At 49.9% G+C, this 18695-nt stretch overlaps 1 protein-coding gene across 2 annotated transcripts in view; it reads right to left on the bottom strand.

Moving 5' to 3' along the window:
* Positions 1-2350: 2350 nt before the first annotated feature.
* Positions 2351-18695, bottom strand: part of RPL29 (ribosomal protein L29) — a 29939-nt gene continuing 13594 nt past the window's right edge. Inside the window, exons 1-4 of one of the 2 annotated variants that reach the window (XM_062008232.1) lie at positions 5673-5733; positions 5386-5430; positions 4346-4410; positions 2351-2548 (exon numbers count right to left, since the gene is read on the bottom strand). In XM_062008232.1, the coding sequence (XP_061864216.1) occupies positions 2435-2548; positions 4346-4410; positions 5386-5422 (216 nt within the window). In that variant the 5' untranslated portion in view covers positions 5423-5430; positions 5673-5733 and the 3' untranslated portion in view covers positions 2351-2434. Of the gene's footprint in view, positions 2549-4345; positions 4411-5385; positions 5431-5672; positions 5734-18695 lie in introns of those variants that run through there. The other variant, XM_062008233.1, reaches the window with a different exon arrangement.

Genomic DNA, 18695 nt, shown 5'->3' on the forward strand with positions numbered 1-18695 from the left:
CCTGACACCAAGCTGCTGGGGAAGCTCACAGGATTCCTGTCTCTTGCTACACAATGATGCCTGGATTAAGGTTACGTTCCTCCGTGCTGCATTTTGTCACGCAGCCGCTATTTTGGTCAGAAAGACAGCAAGGCCTTATTTGGGAAGCTGGCCCACTGAAGGGCAGCATGAAGGGCAGGCAGATGAAAAGGCAGCCTCTGAAGGCAGGCCCAGGGGAGCTGCCTGGAGCCACAGGAAGCCCAAATCTTCTCTGCTTCTTGTTAAGGTGCCAGCATCCTTTTCCCAGCCTGGCTCATGCCTCTTCCCTCAAACTGCATCCTGTGGGTGAGCTACTCTCACAACACAAGCACTCTGGGAAGACACCAGGGGGTTTAGAGATGAAATCTCTCTTCTTAGAGAAGTCTTAAGTGGTAGAGACTCTAAGCACAGAACTTAGAACAGGTTGGAGATGTGCAGACACACATGTGAAGGTGCAGCCTGCCAAACACCAAGTCCTCTGCTAAGGACAACACATACCTGCAGCAGCCTGACCTTCACTCACACAGCTGGAACAGCCACTCTTGTCTCCTCCAACACCAGCAGCAGCCCAAGGGGACATTTCTCCACGCCAGGTCTCTCTGCCAGCCCTGGGCTGGTGGCTGAAGTTGCCAGGTGTGCATGCCAACATGAACCATATCTAGACAATCCTGCTTTTGTAGACAAATCTGCTCAAGAAGGGCAAGCATCAGCCATAGCTCAAGACCCACAGCACCCAGAGGCACTCAGGGGCTGCTGAGCCCAGTGGATCTCTCCAGGTGACATTAAAAAAATCCCCTCTCCAGGGGGAATTCACACCACAAGCAACCTCTCACCAGTTGACCTGGCACACCTGAGGGCAACAGAGACCAGATCACCTTTTGTCTTGGCTATTCAGCAGATTGTACCTGGTGGTATGAAAACTGTGACTGTACATTCCCCAGCACAGCCTATCAGCTGACAAACCTCAGCCTCCACAATAGTCCAAGAGACACACAGCAGGAATCAGACAGCAGAGGGTTGCAGGCTTTCTTCAGACTTTAAAAGCCCTTAACTCTCAAGTTTTAATTTAGTAAATGTATGTATTGCTTGACTTGGGGCTGAGTTGTATTTTTCATCAGTCAAAACCAGTTAAAAAGCAGAACTGGGGAGACTTTTGCATTTAAGCCATAAAGAATATAAAATATGTACCTTGTTCAAATAAAATTGCCCTCTGGTAATTGGATAAACTGTTTAAAAAAGTGACATTAACTGGATGTTTCAGTTGAATTATTAGTTATAATGCAGCAGGTGTTTTGCTGCTCACTGCCAAGTCAGAAGACAACTGGGGACTCCCAGCCCTTGTGTGGCTCCATGGATTCACGCCACCACGTGGACAAGCGTTGGAATTGCAACTTCAGGAAGAACTCATTGCATCTTAAAGTGTCTCATTCCAGCAAAGAAGTAACTCTTGAACCAGCTTTGCTGGCTGATGTGACTTGGGAGAGTGAAGCTCTGTCCTCACCCAACCAAGGAGAGCAGGAACAAGGGCAGGCACAGCCCCTCTCGGGCTTTTGAATGTTACTCCCTGATCTCATCAATCAGCACATTTCATCAGGTATTTTTTGTTACCAGAATGAAAAACCTCCACTAAAACACGCCAACTATGAAGTCAGGACATTTTATACAGCCCTATGACCTTACATGCTCCCAGGGTAGCTCCCTTAACCCTTCCATATTCTCAAATATTTCTGAACACAAACACACAGCACTAACACCAGCTGCTATGACCTCTGACACCGCACACAGCCAGCACTCTGCACCCTCCCATTCCTCAGCATTTCTGTAGCTGTAACCACCTTACCCGGGCAGCAAAGCAGCAGACACCCAACAGCCCTGGGGAATCTCACTGCAACAGAGCTAGAGATCATCACAAAAACTGTGGTGAGAACTCTGAACATGCAACGTCAGCCTCAAAGATATTTCCCACTGTATTGAATAGCACCCCCTGGAGTCCAGGCAACACCGCCTTCAGTTTGTATGAAAAGTCCTGTTTCTTGGTTAAAGCTTCACTCAATAAACATTTCACAACTTGAAAACAGACTTTGAATAAATGCTCATGAGCTGCACCAACAATTACAGTAGAAGAGCAGTGAGAAGGAATCAGCTGTTTCACCCTGTGTGTGGAGGCTGGCAGCATTAACACAAAACCTCTGCACAGCTCTGCCTGGCGCCACCTGCCAGGCAACAAAACCACACACAGGGCACTACAGAGGCCGGATGCACAACTGCTGTCTAAAGTACAATTCAAACAAGACCTTTGGAGAGTTCTCCTCAAAATTTGGGAGGTGAAGACTTTGTTCCATCCAATTTTATTTTTATAAAAATGCCGTCACACACATGCCAACAGCAAAATTGGTTCTTTTTGTCTTAAACCACATCAGTCCTTTTTCTGCTGAGCAGCCTGCTTGGCATTGTTGGCCTGCATCTTCTTCAGTCCTTTTTTGTTGTGTTTCTTTGCAAATCTCATGTTCCTCAGAAACTTGGGATCAACCTGCAAGAATAAGGAGGAGAAAAAAGAATCAGTCATGTTGTAGAAGGGACATATGTGGAAACATGTATCTCCAGATTGTTCCAGTTATTCCCAAATGCTGCTGTGATTAATTCTGATTTATTACATCAACAAAACTATTTTGGCCATCTGTAACCATCCTTTAACTAGCTATTTTCCTTAATTTCCTTAAACAAACTGAAAACCCCAGCAATCAACATATAGAAAGAAAAGGACAAGTTGAACAAAGCTGCTAACAAGAGAGATCTCATTTCCATGTCACAATACATTCTGCATCTGAAGCACCATCAACCTTGGCATGTGAGTACACAGTGTAGTCCTAGGGTAAACCCCAATCACACTTCCTCAGGCCTTTCCTTTTACATTAAAAGCAAAAAGTGCCAGCACATCAAAGCATAGCTCTCCAGTTTTTGTCAGCTAAGGGCTGGCTAACGCATCCTGTCACATCTAGGACCGATTCTCAGAACCACCAGCTCTTGTCTCACTGATATACACACAGGTAGGAGGATTTTGCCACCTTAACTCCCGCCCTCTCAGTGCAAGGAGACAGACTGCTGGACCATCTGCAGGAGGGAGCAGGACTGATCCCTCACTGAGCTATGCAGAATCACAGAATGGTGGGGGTTGGAAGGGTCTTCTGAAGATCACCCAGCCCAATTCCCTGCTAAAGCAGGTTTCCCTCAATCAGGGGACACAGGAATAAGTTCAGGTGAGTTTGGAAATCTTTTGAGAAGGAGCCTCCACACCCTCCCATGGCAGCCTGGGCCAGGGCTCCCTCACTCACCCTTACTGTAAAGCAGTTTTTCCTCATGTTTAAGTGGAACTGTTTGTGTTCTAGCTTTTGTCCATTACCTCTTGTGCTGTCACTGGACACAGGAGAAGAAAATGCTGCCCCATCCTCCTGACGTACACTCTTTAAGTAGTGATGAGGTCCCCTTCTCAGTCTTCTCCTAGGCTAAATAGCCCCAGTTCCCACAGCCTTTCCTCATAAGGAAGATGTTCCAGTCTCTTGATCATCTTGGTGGCCCTGCACCGGCCTTTCTCCAGCAGTTCCCTGTCCCTCGAGCTGGGGAGCCCAGAGCTAGACATGGGACTCCAGATTAGGCCTCACAAGGGCTGAGTAGAGGGGTAGGAGAACCTCCCTCCATGTGCTGCCCACACTTCTTAATGCACCCCAGGATGCCATTGGCCTTAGGTGACATCCAATAATCACATCCACAAAGCAGAATCTAAACCGTCTCCAAAGCCAGAAAGTCCTGCTTTCAGTTGTGTGACAAAAAAAATCCTCTTGTATCACTTGCCCAATATAAGAAAAAGCAAAATTACACCATTTTCACACACATTGTCTAGAAATGCCAATTCCTCATCTGCTGAGAGAAGTTTTCTGGATTATTACAGATAGTAAAATAATACTGAAGGGTGCAGAGAAGTAGGAGACACAGCAGAATACAAAGAGGGGAAAAGCAATTCTAATGAGATGTGCTTGTCTCACTGCAAGCAGCAGTTAGTGACACCCACCTGAGCAGGACAAAGACTGACCAAGGACTAAAAACCAGTTTTATAGATAGAGGGGTGGATTTGACAGGAATTAAAGAGACATCACAGCTGCATGCAAGGTAAGCAGAAGAGAAAACAGGAACCCACAGTGGTTCTGACCATCTGAAAACCAAGCTTCTGTCTGCAAAAATATGTCAGTCAAAATATCACAGATACTGGATTTTTTTTCATGGTTAAGCCTCAAAGGCTCAACAGCCTGGGAATACCAATAAAAATACTCACCCCTTTGAGAGATTCGTATCTATGGGACCTGGGTTTCTTGATGCCATTTCTGTGCCACTTACGAGCTACGCAGAAGACCAGAAGACAATTTAAATCACCCTTTTTGTCATTACTAGGTAGCTGCAGCAGCTTTCCTGAGTCTAGCTGGCTACACTGAAATGATGTGGAATAGGAAACTTTAAATGCAAATGAAGAACCATCTCTGCTCTCATCCCTCTGCACACTGTGCTCTCAGTGCTGTATGATCTTCTAGTCTAAGCACTTCAGGTCCCTCAATAATAATCTACCAATGGCAACACCACTAGCACAACAAAAGGCCTCAGTCACCAAAGAAGTTCGGGCCCTTGTGTTCAGTGTTAGAGAGCATCACTGATTGCTCTGCAAGACCAAGCAGGGCATACTTCTGAAGTCTGCTTTGATGAACAAAAAGAGATGATTTTATAAAATCATTTCAGTTGGAAAAGCCCTTTAAGCTCCTGGGGTCCAACCCTTGCCATCACTCTGCCAAGCCCAGCACTAACCCAGGGCCCTCAGCACCACAGCAATAGTTCCAGGGAATCCTCACCTCCCTGGGCAGCCTGGCACAGGGGCTGACAACCCTCTCAGGAAAACACTTCTACCTCAGCTCCCATCTGAACCTCTCCTGGGGCAACTTGAGGCCAGTAAAGGCACTGATAAAAAATAAATCCCAAGCCACAAGAAGAACTGCTTTATCACCGTGGTCATCTTTGAATGGCAAAATGTGACAGCAACACCCTTCAGTAACCTGCTCCTCTCAAACACATGAAACTTGCTATTTCTGGTCACACACTATTTTCCTAATGAGCCCAAACAAGCCCTATTCCCGAGCTCTCAATACACACACACCATTCAATCTCTGTGTACCACCACCTCCTTCCCACGTGAGCTTAAGAAGACCCCAGGAAGGCTGCGCTGCCGTAACCGAGCGGGTCAAAGCAGCTGGCTAAGCCTTCCCGTGGCGGCTCGAGCGACACGTCCCTCCTCCGCCTCCCCCCGCACAACTCCGCGGCGCGGCTTACACTGGTTGTGGGTCGTGTGGTTCTTGGACTTGGCCATAGCTGCACCTGCGGAGGGAGAGACAGCCCTCAGCCGGGAGAGGCACAGCGCGGCCCGGCTCCGGTCCCTCACGCCTTTCCCGGGCCTCTCCCGCAACAACCGACCCCGGCCTCCCGCCTCTCTCCCGCCCCCTCGCCCCACGCCGGCTCCGGGCTCGCTCCCGCCCAGCCCGATGCGGCCGGATGGTGCCTGTGCTGTGGAACAGCCCCCCGAGCGCGGATGGCGGCGGATTGCGCTATCCGACACTCACCGCCGCTGCCGCCGCCGGGCCGGAAGAGAAGGGCGCGCCGCGGGGGCTGCTGGGAAATGGAGCAGCAGACCGGAACTCCGCGCGGCTCCGGTGCGCAACAGCGGCTGCTGCCGGGGAGGTTCCGCCCCGGCCCCGGCCCCGGCCCCGGCCCCGGCCCCGGCCCCGGCCCCGGCCCCGGCCCCGGCCCCGGCCCCGGCCCCGGCCCCGGCCCCACACAGTCCCCCGTGACAGCCCTGTTACCGGCATCTGTCACGGGGTCCCGCTCGGGGCATCCATCAGAGGTTTTCCGTGTTTCTGTGTGCGGAAGGCAGGCCCTTTCACAGGGGCTGCAGACGGCCCGGTTGTCAGACCCTGACAGTCAGCAGCTTTGCTCGTGTTCCTGAAAATCCATAACGAGTAATCCCTTTCCAATCCAGTTTTTATAGCTTTGAAAGCTGCCATGAGTTGGTGACAGTGCTGGGGGCATCGGGCCCCTCTCCTCGTAACAGGCACACTGAGAAAACAGAACATATTATACATTATATGTATATACATTAAAGACAATGTACATTGTGTTTATATACATCATAGACAGTGTATACATGATAGACATTAATGAATATTCGTGTTCTTCCCAAGAACTACCTGCCTACCTAACACAGAGGCAGAGGGGGTGGCGTTTAACATGCTTTGGGTGCAGAGCTGAGCATGTACCTCTTTTAGCACATTAACATATTCAGGGGCTTAACCTTAATTTTTTGCTTAATGGGGCAAAGGTGTCACTCTGGTCATTGTGGCCTTGTTGTTGGTCTGTTTGATCCACAATTTATAGCCCAAACAGGATCATCTTGCCAACCTGAGGTTTCCTCCTGCTGATTCTCCTGCTGGTCTCTCAGCCCTCCACCTCCCAGGTCTGCACCACAGATCAGTGGGCACTGGCACTTTGAATCCTCTGTGCAATTCCTACATCACCCACCCCGTTACAGCGGTCACTCAATGCAAAGCCCCAATCACACATGTATGAAATCAATTTTGAGTGTTAAATGGTGTTAAATGAGGAAGGGTCTTTGGGGGGGTGTCTCTGGCGGTCCTTTGGGAGAAAGAAGCCCTAGCTGCTTTTACCCTTATTTGGTTTGAAACAGCTGCTTTGTTAATTCTCTGGTATGCTTTGCTGATATGACCTGTGCAGCATTGGTGACCCCCAAAACCCAGCCATGTGCCAGGCTCAGCACGGCTGTGGAGGTTCCATGCAGTGTCTGACTGTGCCTGGACACTGACCTGTGAGCATAAAGTCTTACTCTGCAAAATATACAGACCAGGACTTGGATACTTTAGAATCAGAAAGACACTACAGTGATGACCAAGATGGGTAAAGGAGGCTGTGCCTAGCCGCAGTACATCTGCTTTGCAAAGGTGACAGCCAAACCAGAGTACTAAGGCCATTTTCCTTCAGTGGCAGCAGGACCAGGCCTTGCCGGCACAGGCAGCCCGGCTGAAGGGGAGCAGATCAGTCTGCCGATGGCTGAGGGTTGGAACTGAGTCTCAGGGTAGCTCCTGCTACCCTAAAGGCAGGAAATTTGTGATATGGCCACCATGGAGCCCAAGTGCTGCTGCAGAGGGCTGGATGTGGGGCTGCCAGCAGCGATGCCACGGGGAGGCATTTGTGATTATGGACTGAGATGTCTCCCAGAGAGAAGTGTGAAAGGAAAAAGGAGAAACAAAGGCCAAGCTTGGCCAAGCCCCTGGGGTTGTGTCCATGTACAAGGATTTGGTCAAGGATCGCTGTGCTTTCAAACAGGAGACTTTGAAAGATGAGTAAGAAGGCCCAGGTTTTTCTGCTTTGTGTTAGAATACAAAAACACTGCCATCTTGTTATGGCATTGCCTTTATTTCAATATAAGGTGCATAAGGGAATTGCCTAAAATAACCTTGACTGGAAAAAAATAGCCAAAATATAGCCAGAGACCAAAGTCCTTGGACTAGTATGTGGGAGACAGAATCAGATGGTTTTTTTCAGTGACTGATTGCTTGCAGAGCAATTAGCTGCTCTGCCTCAAGTTTGGATACCTGGGAACAAGCTCTTGCTACAAAAATTGGGAAGAATAGATTATCCTTAAAAGTGAATGCGATTTATTGTCAAGATTTCATTTCATTTCAATTGCAAAATGTATTTGGCTTTTTTCCCCCATAATTTCTTTCTTCATTCTGGGCAACTGTTATGAACAAATAGTGTAAAAATAGGTGGAAACAGCAATATTCTTTTGCTGACGTTTTGCAGATGGAATACGAGGCTCTCCACAAAACCCTCCTTTGATAGACAAACTTCTGGCTTTTTAAACTCTGGGTTTTAAAATTCTTTCCACTCTAGTGAGCTGTGGTCTTAAAATATTCAGACATCACTGTAGCCAGCTAATTGCAGCCAACAGCAGAGAGAAAGCCTGACTTCCCTGATACCCCACAGAACTCAGTCCCCTTATCTTGGCTATTAGGTGATGAAAACTCTTGAACCTTTGTGCTCATTTCTGAGTCTTTTTGGGAAGAAACAGAAGGGTTTATTTGATGGTTTCAGCTATCTTTTTCAAGTTCCTTCAATATTTTGCTGCAGTTGTCGCTGTTGGAGCTCCCCAGGAGTCTTCTCATGGTCTTGGGGCCACACCAGATAAGCAGTCAGATAGGTGGGGATGAGAGAAGCTGTGCCAAATGCCCAGCTGATATACAACACCTGCAACCCAAATTATTAAACCAAAACTGCTAAAGTGCATTCGTTTGACAGGGCTGAGCATAATATTCAGGGTACTTCAGCAACCACTGCAAACCAATGCAGAATATCAGGTAAAAAGGATGATCCAAGACCCACGTACAGCGCTGGGTGATCACGACCCCTTGATTGTGACGAGCTGTGATGTCTCTAATTATGGTGTTACTGGAACGATTGGCCAGTTCAAAACCTTCAATCATACTTTCAGTGATTACAGACTTAATTAGTGCATGTTAGCCCAAGTGTCATCTGTTAAAGGAGCTGTGTGTGCTCATTAAATGGGATGGTAATTACTCCAGCTGCAAAACAATTATGAGGAAAAAAAAAATCCCAGGTTAAAATAAAAACCTCACAGTGCCTTTGGCAACTGTGTTAGCACAGTCAATGTCCTTGTATCACACACCTTTACACCGACTGATCCCTCTTAGGTTTGGCTTTCATGCTGACATCATGTTTCAGCAGACTCCTCTGATCTTGCCTCCCCTCTCCCTGTGAGCTGTGTAACGTAGTAATGTCATGGGCTTGGAGAAGCTCTTTGCCTGGGCCAAGTGTTCTGCAGGTATAAGGCAGAAAAGCGTCACTAATTCCCAGGGAACTACTATGATCCACCCCAAAAGGGATACAGGCAGGGTTGCTGATATCTGATGCAGTATTTTAAGGGTGTTCTGACATTATATATTCTGCTGTATGCATTTAAGGAACATGTTACATGGGAGAAACGTCTTCTGACGTGTCCTAGGGCACAGGCACTTGCCACAGCCCATGCTGAAAAGTGAGCGAAGCACAGAGTGCCCGAGTTGCCTCCCTCGAGCAGCAGTTCCTCTTTTCCCTGGTGAGTGCAGGGCTGAGCCACGTGTCAGGTCCCCAAGAGGTCCCTGTATCGGTGGGATATGGGGGCTTTCGGGTAGTTCCCGGCTTGTGTGCAAAACAAGGCTGTGCTGTAAGGTCGAGCTAGCGATGCTGGAGGGGAATGAGGATGATGCCTCCAGTAGCAAATGTCCAGTATTTCTCCAGGGAAGCCACCTGGAAAAGCAGGGACACCAGGACATGGAGACACTAGAGGGAGCCTGAGCATAACGTATCATACTCTGGGCTCGAAGTTGGAGCAGTGATCCCAGTCAGGGAGAAGCAACTCTAGGGAATAACAGCAAGACACGCAGTGGTTTCCCCCTTGACCTGGCATCCTACCTAACTCTGGCTTTTTTTGCCCTGGCATCTGTTATAGTTTTCTTAAAGGCATGAAGAAATACTGTTTTGCTTATAGAAACTGTTGCTTGCCTGCAGGGAGGCAGCTGGCTCTGTGCCTTTGCAGCAAGAGGTAAGAAGTGGCAACAAGTGTCAGTTGCCATACTGGTGGGTTTTAGAGAGTGGGGGTTCCTGCAAAGCAAAGGGGAGCAGAAGTGCTGATCCACAGCAGTGGGTATCCTCAAGGGATCTGGAGAGCAGTGTGGCACAGCCCTGCAAGTGCTCCTGCTCTCATGGCAGGGACATGGGAACAGCAGCCAAGGACTGTGTGTGCCCCTGGGTGCGCTCCAGTCAGCACCAGTTAGGAGAGCTGGGACAGTGGAAGAGGCTGGGGAGCTGCAATCTTTTATTTTCCCCAGCAATATTCTCATTGCATTGCTTTTGGACAAGGAAGAGGGTCACTGGCTCACCACAGAGTGAGTCTGAATCCCTCCCTGCAACCACTGTTGCCAAGGGTCGGCCCAAAGCACAGGAGGGGAGACCCTGGGTTAGTTGTGGACAGGCATCGGTCCTACAATAGGGCAAGGGCTGGGAAACAAACACTTTGCACTGGGGTTTAGCTGCAGTGGGGAGATGGATGTGTTTGTTCCAAGGACATCTGCAAAGCATATGCTTTTACAGGGTTTGCACTGGGCCAAAAGTTGCTTTCAACAGAGGTAATCAAGCTTAACCCAGCAGAAATCAGAGGAGTAACCAGAAAAGAGGAATAAGCAGAGCCCACCAACAGAACAAGTTACAGCAGCTCCATCACTCCTGGCTGCCTTCAGAAGCTTTTGTTGCCCCACAGACACCATCCTTCAGACCAGCCCAGACCCTCAGCACATTCTCCACGAGCGTGTTCCCATAAGCAGCTTCCCACCGTGAAGGCAGGAGGAACAATCAGGCAGCAGCCTGCATTGCAGCCCTGACCTTTCCCTCCAGGGCTGCCACCTCCTTCAGCTTTCCCCAGAGCTGGCACTACTGACAACTGGTTTCCTCTTGTTGTTTTTCCACCTCTACTCCTTCCTCCAGAGGGGAGGCCGTGCTGGTGGCCCACGTACCAGTGACTCATAGGCTGGGACCTGTGAGGAGCTAGCTCAGCCTGGACAAACTTAGTAACATCTCATTTTCCATTGCCTACACCCTGGATGCTTCTTCTGGCTGGGTTCATCACTGGAGACTTTCTCCAGCTACCTGCAGCATACAGCCAGGACCAGCTTGATCGTGTTTCCTTTAAGTTTTGGCAGTGTAAGGGCTGAGATGTCGCAGCCCTTGATGCAGATACATTCCTTCTTGGTGAGTGCTTATGCAGCTTGCTGATAGCTACAAACCACAAGTTCTGGACATCAGAGAGGGCTTTTCAGGCTTGGGAAATGTGTAAATAAAGATGTATATAAAGGACTGCCTGGTAGTTGCATTTTTCTGGAAGCATTTGAACGATGTGAAGGGAACTTAGGGGTATAAAATCCAGTTCCCCCCTGTATCAGCCTGCTCCATCTGGCTGGATGTCTCCAAAACAATGAGTGACCACCACAGTCACAAAACTGAGCATGAGGCACCTGCAAGGCAATGAAGGATGGTCTGCAAAGGCAGAGGTGTTGCCATGGCTGGAAATGGAATGGGAAAGAGCTGAATGATCATAGAATGGGAGGTTTGGAAGGGACCTCTAAAGATCATCCAGCCCAACCCCCTGCTAAAGCAGGTTCCCCTCGACCAGGAGGCACAGGAACATGCCCAGGCAGGTTTGGAAACCCCCAGAGAAGGAGCCTCCACACTGTCCCTGGGCAGCCTGTGCCAGGGCTCCCTCACAGTAAAGAACTTTTCCTTGTGTTTAAGTGGAACGTTTTGTGTTCCATCTTGTGTTCATTACCCCTTGCCCTGTTGGTGGACAAGTGTTGCCTCATCCTCCTCACGTCCACCCTTTAAGTACCTGTAAGTGTTCATGAGGTCCCTTCTCAGTCTTCTCTTCTGGCTGAACAGCCCCAGTTCCCACAGCCTTTCCTCACAAGGAAGATGCCCCAGTCCCCTGATCATCCTGGTGGCCCAGTGCTGGCCTCTCTCCAGCAGTTCTCTGTCCCTCTTGAGCTGGGGAGCCCAGAACTGGACACAGGACTCCAGGGCAGAGGAGAGGGGGAGAAGAACCTCCCTTGACCTGCTGGCCACACTCTTCTTGATGCCTCCCAGGATGCCATTGGCCTTGCCCACAAGGGCACATTGCTGGCTCATGGTTAGTTTGCTGCCCACTAGACCTCCCAGGTCTCTCTGTGGAGCTGCTCTCCAGCAGGGCACCTCCAGCCTGTCCTGGTGCAGGGAGCTGTTCCTCCCAGGTGCACCTGTCCTTCTTGAACCTCATGAGGTTCCTCTCTGCTCAACTGTCACTGAAAGGCAGCACAGCCTTCCAGTGAATCAGCCACTCCTGCCAGGATGATGACCAGGGCTACCCAGTGGGAGCAGATGAGCAGACAGAGCAGAGAGACAGTCCTGGGCAGTTTGAGCCCACTGAGCAGCACCTCATGGCCCTGTGCAGGGACTAACACCAGGGAGGGAGCAGAGCTAATTGGTTTAATGGGATTTTCCAGCAGACTTTTTGCCCCTGTAAGGGAAAAAGCAGCTCACCTGTGCTTCCCAAGGCCAGGGGGACACCTGCACAGCCTGTGCTTCCCCAGAGCCCGGCTCTTCAGAAGGAGCCAGCAGATCCACAGGCACAGTGTGCCTGGAACAGCTGATGGCTGTGGGGAGGAGGCTGACGGAGGCGGCTGGCAGAGGGCTGACCTAAATAGATGCTGAGCAAATTTATTCATTTCACTGCTTTATTATTTAACACAACTTCAGAATGGCTCAGGACTTCTGGTTCTGCTCAGGTCTGCCCCTGACGTTGGGATGGGGTTCTTTTTGACCTGACTTTTGCCTCTGTCTGTGTGGCACAGCCTTGATGAGCACCCCACTCTCCCCATCAGAGCCAGGCATCCTTTGGGAGAGCTCCAACACGGCTACTTTCTAGGCAGGAGCACAGGAAGCACTTATTTTAAGCTATTTTGTGCTTTTGTTTTAACCTCCAGCCAGGAAGGTGTTCAGATTTTGGCCTGCTTTGTGCATTGTTAATAAAGAGCTTTATCTCCAGTTGAGCTGGCTGAGGAGAGGATTGGTGAGCTCCTACAGCACGAGGCTGCCTCCACTGTCATCTCCCCCTGGGCAGGCTGCCAAACGCAGCCCCAGGCTCTGCAGCACGGGGGCTTTCAAGGATAAACCTGGAGCCTGTCTCACTTCCAGCCAGCCTCCTCTCTCCTCAAATCCGAGCAATCCCCCGAAACACCATCCGGGATGAATTCATTACGAGGTGGACGCAGAGCCCCAGCTGCTCGGGCTGCAGTTCACCCATGGGCTGCACGTGTCCTCTGCGAGCCCACAGCGTGTTTCTGTGCTGCTGAGCTTTAAAAAGCCACAAGGCTGGGGGGGAAAAAAACAAACAACCCACCCCAAACCCAAAATGCCGCCTGTGCAGGTTGTCTGAACCCATGCTCCATGTCAGGGGTATGGACAGAGCTGTCCCTGCATGAAGTGGCTGCTCGCCAGGATCCAAACCCCACAGCACCCACCTCACGCTGTGCTGGGCCCTTGCATTTTGTTTTTCCTTAGGTTTTGTCACTTGATGTGTAAATTTAGGCCAGTGTTGTATCCAGTTTACCCAGCACCTCTGTCATGAATTTTTAAAATGGATTATTTATCGACCTGCTTGATTCTTTCAAGTTGAACAAGCCTTGATTCTATTTAGCTCAGCAGCTCATGCCACCTTCACATTGCTGGAGAGTTTCCTGATGTTGCTGGGGGTGGGATGATGCAAATTAGTAGAAATGAAGCAGTTAATGAGGCTGCAAGTTAAACTCTTCCAAACTAGGAGGCTTGAGGCACTGAAGAGAAGCAGCTGGGCATAAGGCACAGCCAGCCCCTTCTCCTGCCTTTGCTGGCTAAACTGGGGGCACTGCAGATCCTTGGTAGGGTCCTATCCTGCTGCCCCCCAGGGTGCACAGCCTGGCCTGTGTCAGGCTTTGATCTGAAGGGTTCTCTGTGGGTCTTTTATTTAGGTATGTTGGTCTGAGAGTCTTCTGAGGCCAAAAAGAGAATGAACACATAAAGGACATGGGCAGCCAATGTGATTTGAAGTTTCTCTCCCTGTATCCTGGACAGTGGTTTGGTGGATGATGCCCACATTTTCCTAATGAGGCTAGATAGGCACTACATCATCCCAAACCCTCTGGGGTTTTCATGCCTGTGCCTTAATTGCAGGGAGCTGATTAGGACAGAGTTAAGGCTGATTGAGTGTCACCCTGGGATTTAGGACCCATCATGTGGGCACAAGTTCTGCCTTTCTCAGTGGCGGAGGCTGTGATAGAGAGGAGAATCCTTTAATGAGCCGGGTGCTGGTTCTGGAGTGGGCAGCAGGCTGGTTTGCAGCCTCAAGGCAAAGGATCTAGGGCTGCCAGCTCGCCTTTATCTGTGCAGGGAGGATTATTGGGAAGCTGTGTTGACAAATGATGCAGCTAAAAAGGAAAACGAACTTCCACACAAAGATGGCTTGTTTGTGCAAAGCAGAGAGGGAATAAAGAAGCTGCCAAAAAAGCTGACATTAAACCCTCTGCTTACCTGCAGCTCATCTGATACCATGACTGAAACCTTTCATTTGCAGCAACGTAATCCAAGATGTTCTTTCTGCAAAGCAAGAAAGTAGGTTATTGCTCAAGCAGAGCTGCGGAGGGGAAATGAGATAAGCAGGGCCTGATCCTGCCAGGTGCTGTGTGCCCTGCACTCACTCTGAGTGGGGCTGAAACCCTGTCTGGCAGCCTGATTTGGGGGTTTTGGGAAGAGCTTGCATGCAAACACTTTCCAAGGCTTTGAAAAGGGCAGGACAGCAAGAGGGGTTTACCAGCCCTGCCTTCAGCTCCTGCATCTCTAACCCAGGGACCTGAAGGCAAGAGACAGAAACCCAGTACTCCTTTGCACTCATGTGGTGCATCTCATCTTCAGAGTGATTTGCTGATGGGAGTAAATTAATGACCCCTGAAGAGAACTGCACATCCCAAGCCCTGCATTGATAAGAGGCAGCAGTATAAGCTGGCAAATCTCTTTCTGAAGGCTGGAAACCCATGGCTGATGCAGGCAGCCGAGTTGTGTGGTCCATGTCAACTGAGAGCTCTCAAATCTGCAATCCAAGGCAGTCCCAGCTTCTCAGAGAAGCTGGACAGGCCTTTTGCATTGCCTGGGTGGATGTGGGGACAAATTGCCTTGCTAACCTCATGCAGAAGCTAAATGGTTGCTTGGCTCTGCCTCAGCAAGTGTGTTCTTGCTTGAGGACTGCTTCCTAGCTTGGTGTCCTTCTCAAGTCCAACTGAAGTTGAAATAGATATGATATGGTTTTAATCATTGGGGAGCTGAAAGATATTGTGAAAGCAACAACTGTTGAAGCTCTGGGATGAGAGAGAAGCGTAAGGCTCACTTCATGGAGATGGTGAACATGTGGGGCAGTGGGAGCACCTCAGTTCAAGGAGCTGTGGCTTGGGTGCAAAGGAGATGTACAAAGGTGGAGGGCTCCAGCTGCTGGGAGAGGGGACAATGGCAGGCACTAGTGGCTCTCACCTGTGCACCCCTTGCAGCCTTTGTCTCCTTTTCCCCAGGAGGGCATCGGAGCATCCAGGGCTGCAGCTCTGAAATGCCAGCACTCGAGCTACAGACATCACCCAGAGCCACTGCTCTGCCTTCGAGCAGTGACACTCACAGGGGAAAAGCTGGCATAGGGGACTTCCCCAGGGTAATGGGGATGGGACATAAAAATACATAAGGTTAAGCCAATCAGGTAAGCACAGTCTCAGAAGTGGCTGCAGGCACCACCTTCCTGCCCTGGGCTGCCTTAGGGCTTTGCACACATTTAAAACAAAGCCTGGCCTAGCCCTCCATGCAGCTGGGCACAGTGGCTGCACTGCCCACAGCTGCAGCCACGGCTGGGGAAAGGACACCTGCAGGGACCCTGACCTGAGCTGCAGCCCCTGGATGAAGGAAATCATGCTCAGGGTTATGCTTTTCTCCCCCCAAGTGAAATCCCCTGCTGGAAGTTGACATACAGTGGGGAAGGACTTGCAAATTGCCCCTTGAGTTCTGCAGTAAATGAAGCATCCATTAAAATACTGCTCACAGGACATTGGTGGCTTCCAGTAAGGGAAGCACATTGAGCCTCTTTTGCTAAATGAACGCAGCAGGATGGCTGAGGGGAACCTTGGGCAGGGGGTAAAGGATTTCCAAGATAAACTTTCCACGTGGCTTTGGCTCTTTGAACCCTCTGCCAGTGCTCCCAGAGAGGGGCAGATGGTAAAGTATTTCCATTTCAGGTCAGGTTTGGGTTGCTCTCTCAGGTTAGGTGGCTTGGGGCAGGATACTGTGATTCTGTGAAGGGCTTTCTAATTGATGTCATCCCTGGCTGGTGGTTCCAAAACCTTTCTTCCTTAACACAGATGATATGCAGTTAGGAAAGGGAGCTGATGCACTGCTGTTCTCCTTTGACTTGCATTAGGAGATGGGTTTCAAATCACTCCTTGGGACAAAGATATCTCTTGTAGGATTTACAGCTATGCAAGACTTTGCCAGCTGTTATCAAGCTGCGTGGGGCAGCACAGAGACTCCTGCACCCCTGGCTGCTGCCCCTGACCCTGCTGGGAGTAAATACTTGGGGAAAGAGTAAAAAAGAAGACAATCCTTTGTTGCTTTCTCAGTTTCCATCAGCAAGGGCATTTCCTAAGCTGCTCCCTCAAGTTTAATCTGTTTCTAAGGAACAGCTGATTCTGTAAATACAGTGGCACCTTCATGGATTTCAAAGGTTTCAGCAGGGCTCAGTGGCCTGACATGGCTGACCTTGCTCTTACAGCTCCCTCAGCAAAGCCTCCAGAGTTTATTCCCCTCAGGAGCTGGGGCAGAGTCTTGGATAGGCGGCTAGATCATTGCCAAAGAAAATGCATGGGACCTGCTCCAGTGTGGGCATCTGCACCTGCTGCTCCCAGAGCTTTGTCTTCTACGTCTCACAAGATGTAGATGTAGGCATTGGAGCCATTTGCCTGCTGGAGATGAAGAGGAGCAGTGCAACACGTGCAACACAGTCTAGTAGGAAGCTACCATTGTGTTTCTAAGCATTTGGATAAAAATCTTCCTTCCCTATCTGGCACACAGAAATCAACAGGGTGGTAATTCAGTCCTGATCAAGCTGGTGATGCTTCTCTGCCTCCCTGTGCTTTCCTTTGGCTGGACTGCCTGCTCCAGCCTCTAGGCCCTCCCAGGATGCAGAGAGCTGCATGCTCTGCTCAGCAGCAGTGAAATCCCCTCAGCAGCACCAAGCAGACTTTGTGCTCTTTCTTTTCCTGCCTTTAGAAACACAGAAATCCACCCTGCTGCTTCATTTTAGCCGTGGTTTTGTACTGGGATCTTTCCAGAAGGTTGTGCTAATTAAGAAATTACATCCCCATCAAAACCACTAATGCAAATGCATCTCAGTGTGCTCCTTGCACACTCTTGGGGCTCGCTGCAATCAGCCCATCTCTCTTGGAAGGCTGCTTCTTATCCTGCCTGGCAGCAATAGGAAGTCCCACAAACACTGTCCTCCAATATTAAGGACATAAATTATTGAGCAGCCCAGTAGCACTGTCCTTTCACTAAGTCACTGCTGAGAAATGACTGACACCCTCCTTTGCACATCATTCAGATGGAAACCTAATTGCATCACAACTGCACAGGAAAGGGCTGGCATTGGCAAACAGGTTTGTGGCAGAGTTCACAGGTCCCACTACCAAAACTTGCATTTTAACACCACTCTGTATATGGCTTTTGGCTGTTTTCTGAGCCCCAGCCTGGCACAGACAACCCTGTGTGTGCTCTGCCTGGGATGTTTTACTGGTTTAAATAACACTTGTGCCCTGGAAATGGGGCTTAAGGCTGCTGATTTCAGCCTGACACCAGCTGCCCTGCGGGGAAATGGGCTTTATTAGGGAAATAAGATAATCTTGGCTGTGGCAACACTTACTGTAGTCCCTGCTGTCATCCCACCCCCTGATGTGCGGGTGAGGGGCATCTGCATAGACAAGGGTTTGCTCTGAGTACTGGCAACAACCGAGCTCATCCCCAGAGGAGTGGATGCGTTGTGACAAGGGACTGCTAAAGACAGAGAAGCACAGCCCTCCCCTCTTCTATCAGCCTTATCTCAAGCAGTCATTTGTATTAAGGATGGCCTGATTTATGATTTGGCTGGGACAGAGACACATTTCCTTCCACAGTGATTTTATCTAGGCTTTTCAAACCACTTCATGAACTCCAATAAATCCTTAGGAAGTCTCTGGCAGGTGGATGTCTTTAAATCTCCATTATAGCCTTGGCACTTGGCAAATCTGACACATCCAGAGGCAGTGGGGAGGAGAGAGTGCCCAGCTAAGATCTGGGGGCAGGTGATCTTCAAGCAGTTTCTACCTGAAGCCTCCTTCAAGTTTTAGTGTGAGAAATCAAGCCACAGTGGCATGGAGACGGGGAGAGGATGCAGGACGGACCCCAGGAGTCCTTACACTCTCTGGGCATCTGCAACACCTCTTCTTTCCCTCCTACCATCATGCTGCCACTTCTTCAATAGCTGAAGGATCCTGAAAAATTACAGCTAAAGCTTTTTCTTGTTTGCTCTGGCCACCTGAAACAACCTTTTTGGGCTGGAAAAGCACTAAAGCATTTCTTAGAACAGCTTCTCCTCCTGCTATTAAGTATTTAAGGGATGAGCACAGGAGGAAACCACACACTTTTACCAAGGCAGTATGGCTCAACCGTGGAGAGCCTGGTTTAAACAGCAATGAGATGGCAGGTGCTGGCAAGGCACAGCTGGGTTTCAGCCTCCTGTTGCCCCTCCTTGCCCACAGCACTCCCAGCAGCACACCCCCATCCCCACTCCTGCACTGGCCCTGTGGTTGAAGCAGTGCTGAGGCTCTGACCTGGTGTTGCCCCCCTGCAGATCCTCACAGGGCAGATGCCTAGTGGCAGGGAGGGCAGTG

The sequence above is a fragment of the Colius striatus genome, chromosome 15 (assembly GCF_028858725.1).
Source record: "Colius striatus isolate bColStr4 chromosome 15, bColStr4.1.hap1, whole genome shotgun sequence".
Classification (NCBI taxonomy): Eukaryota; Metazoa; Chordata; class Aves; order Coliiformes; family Coliidae; genus Colius; species Colius striatus.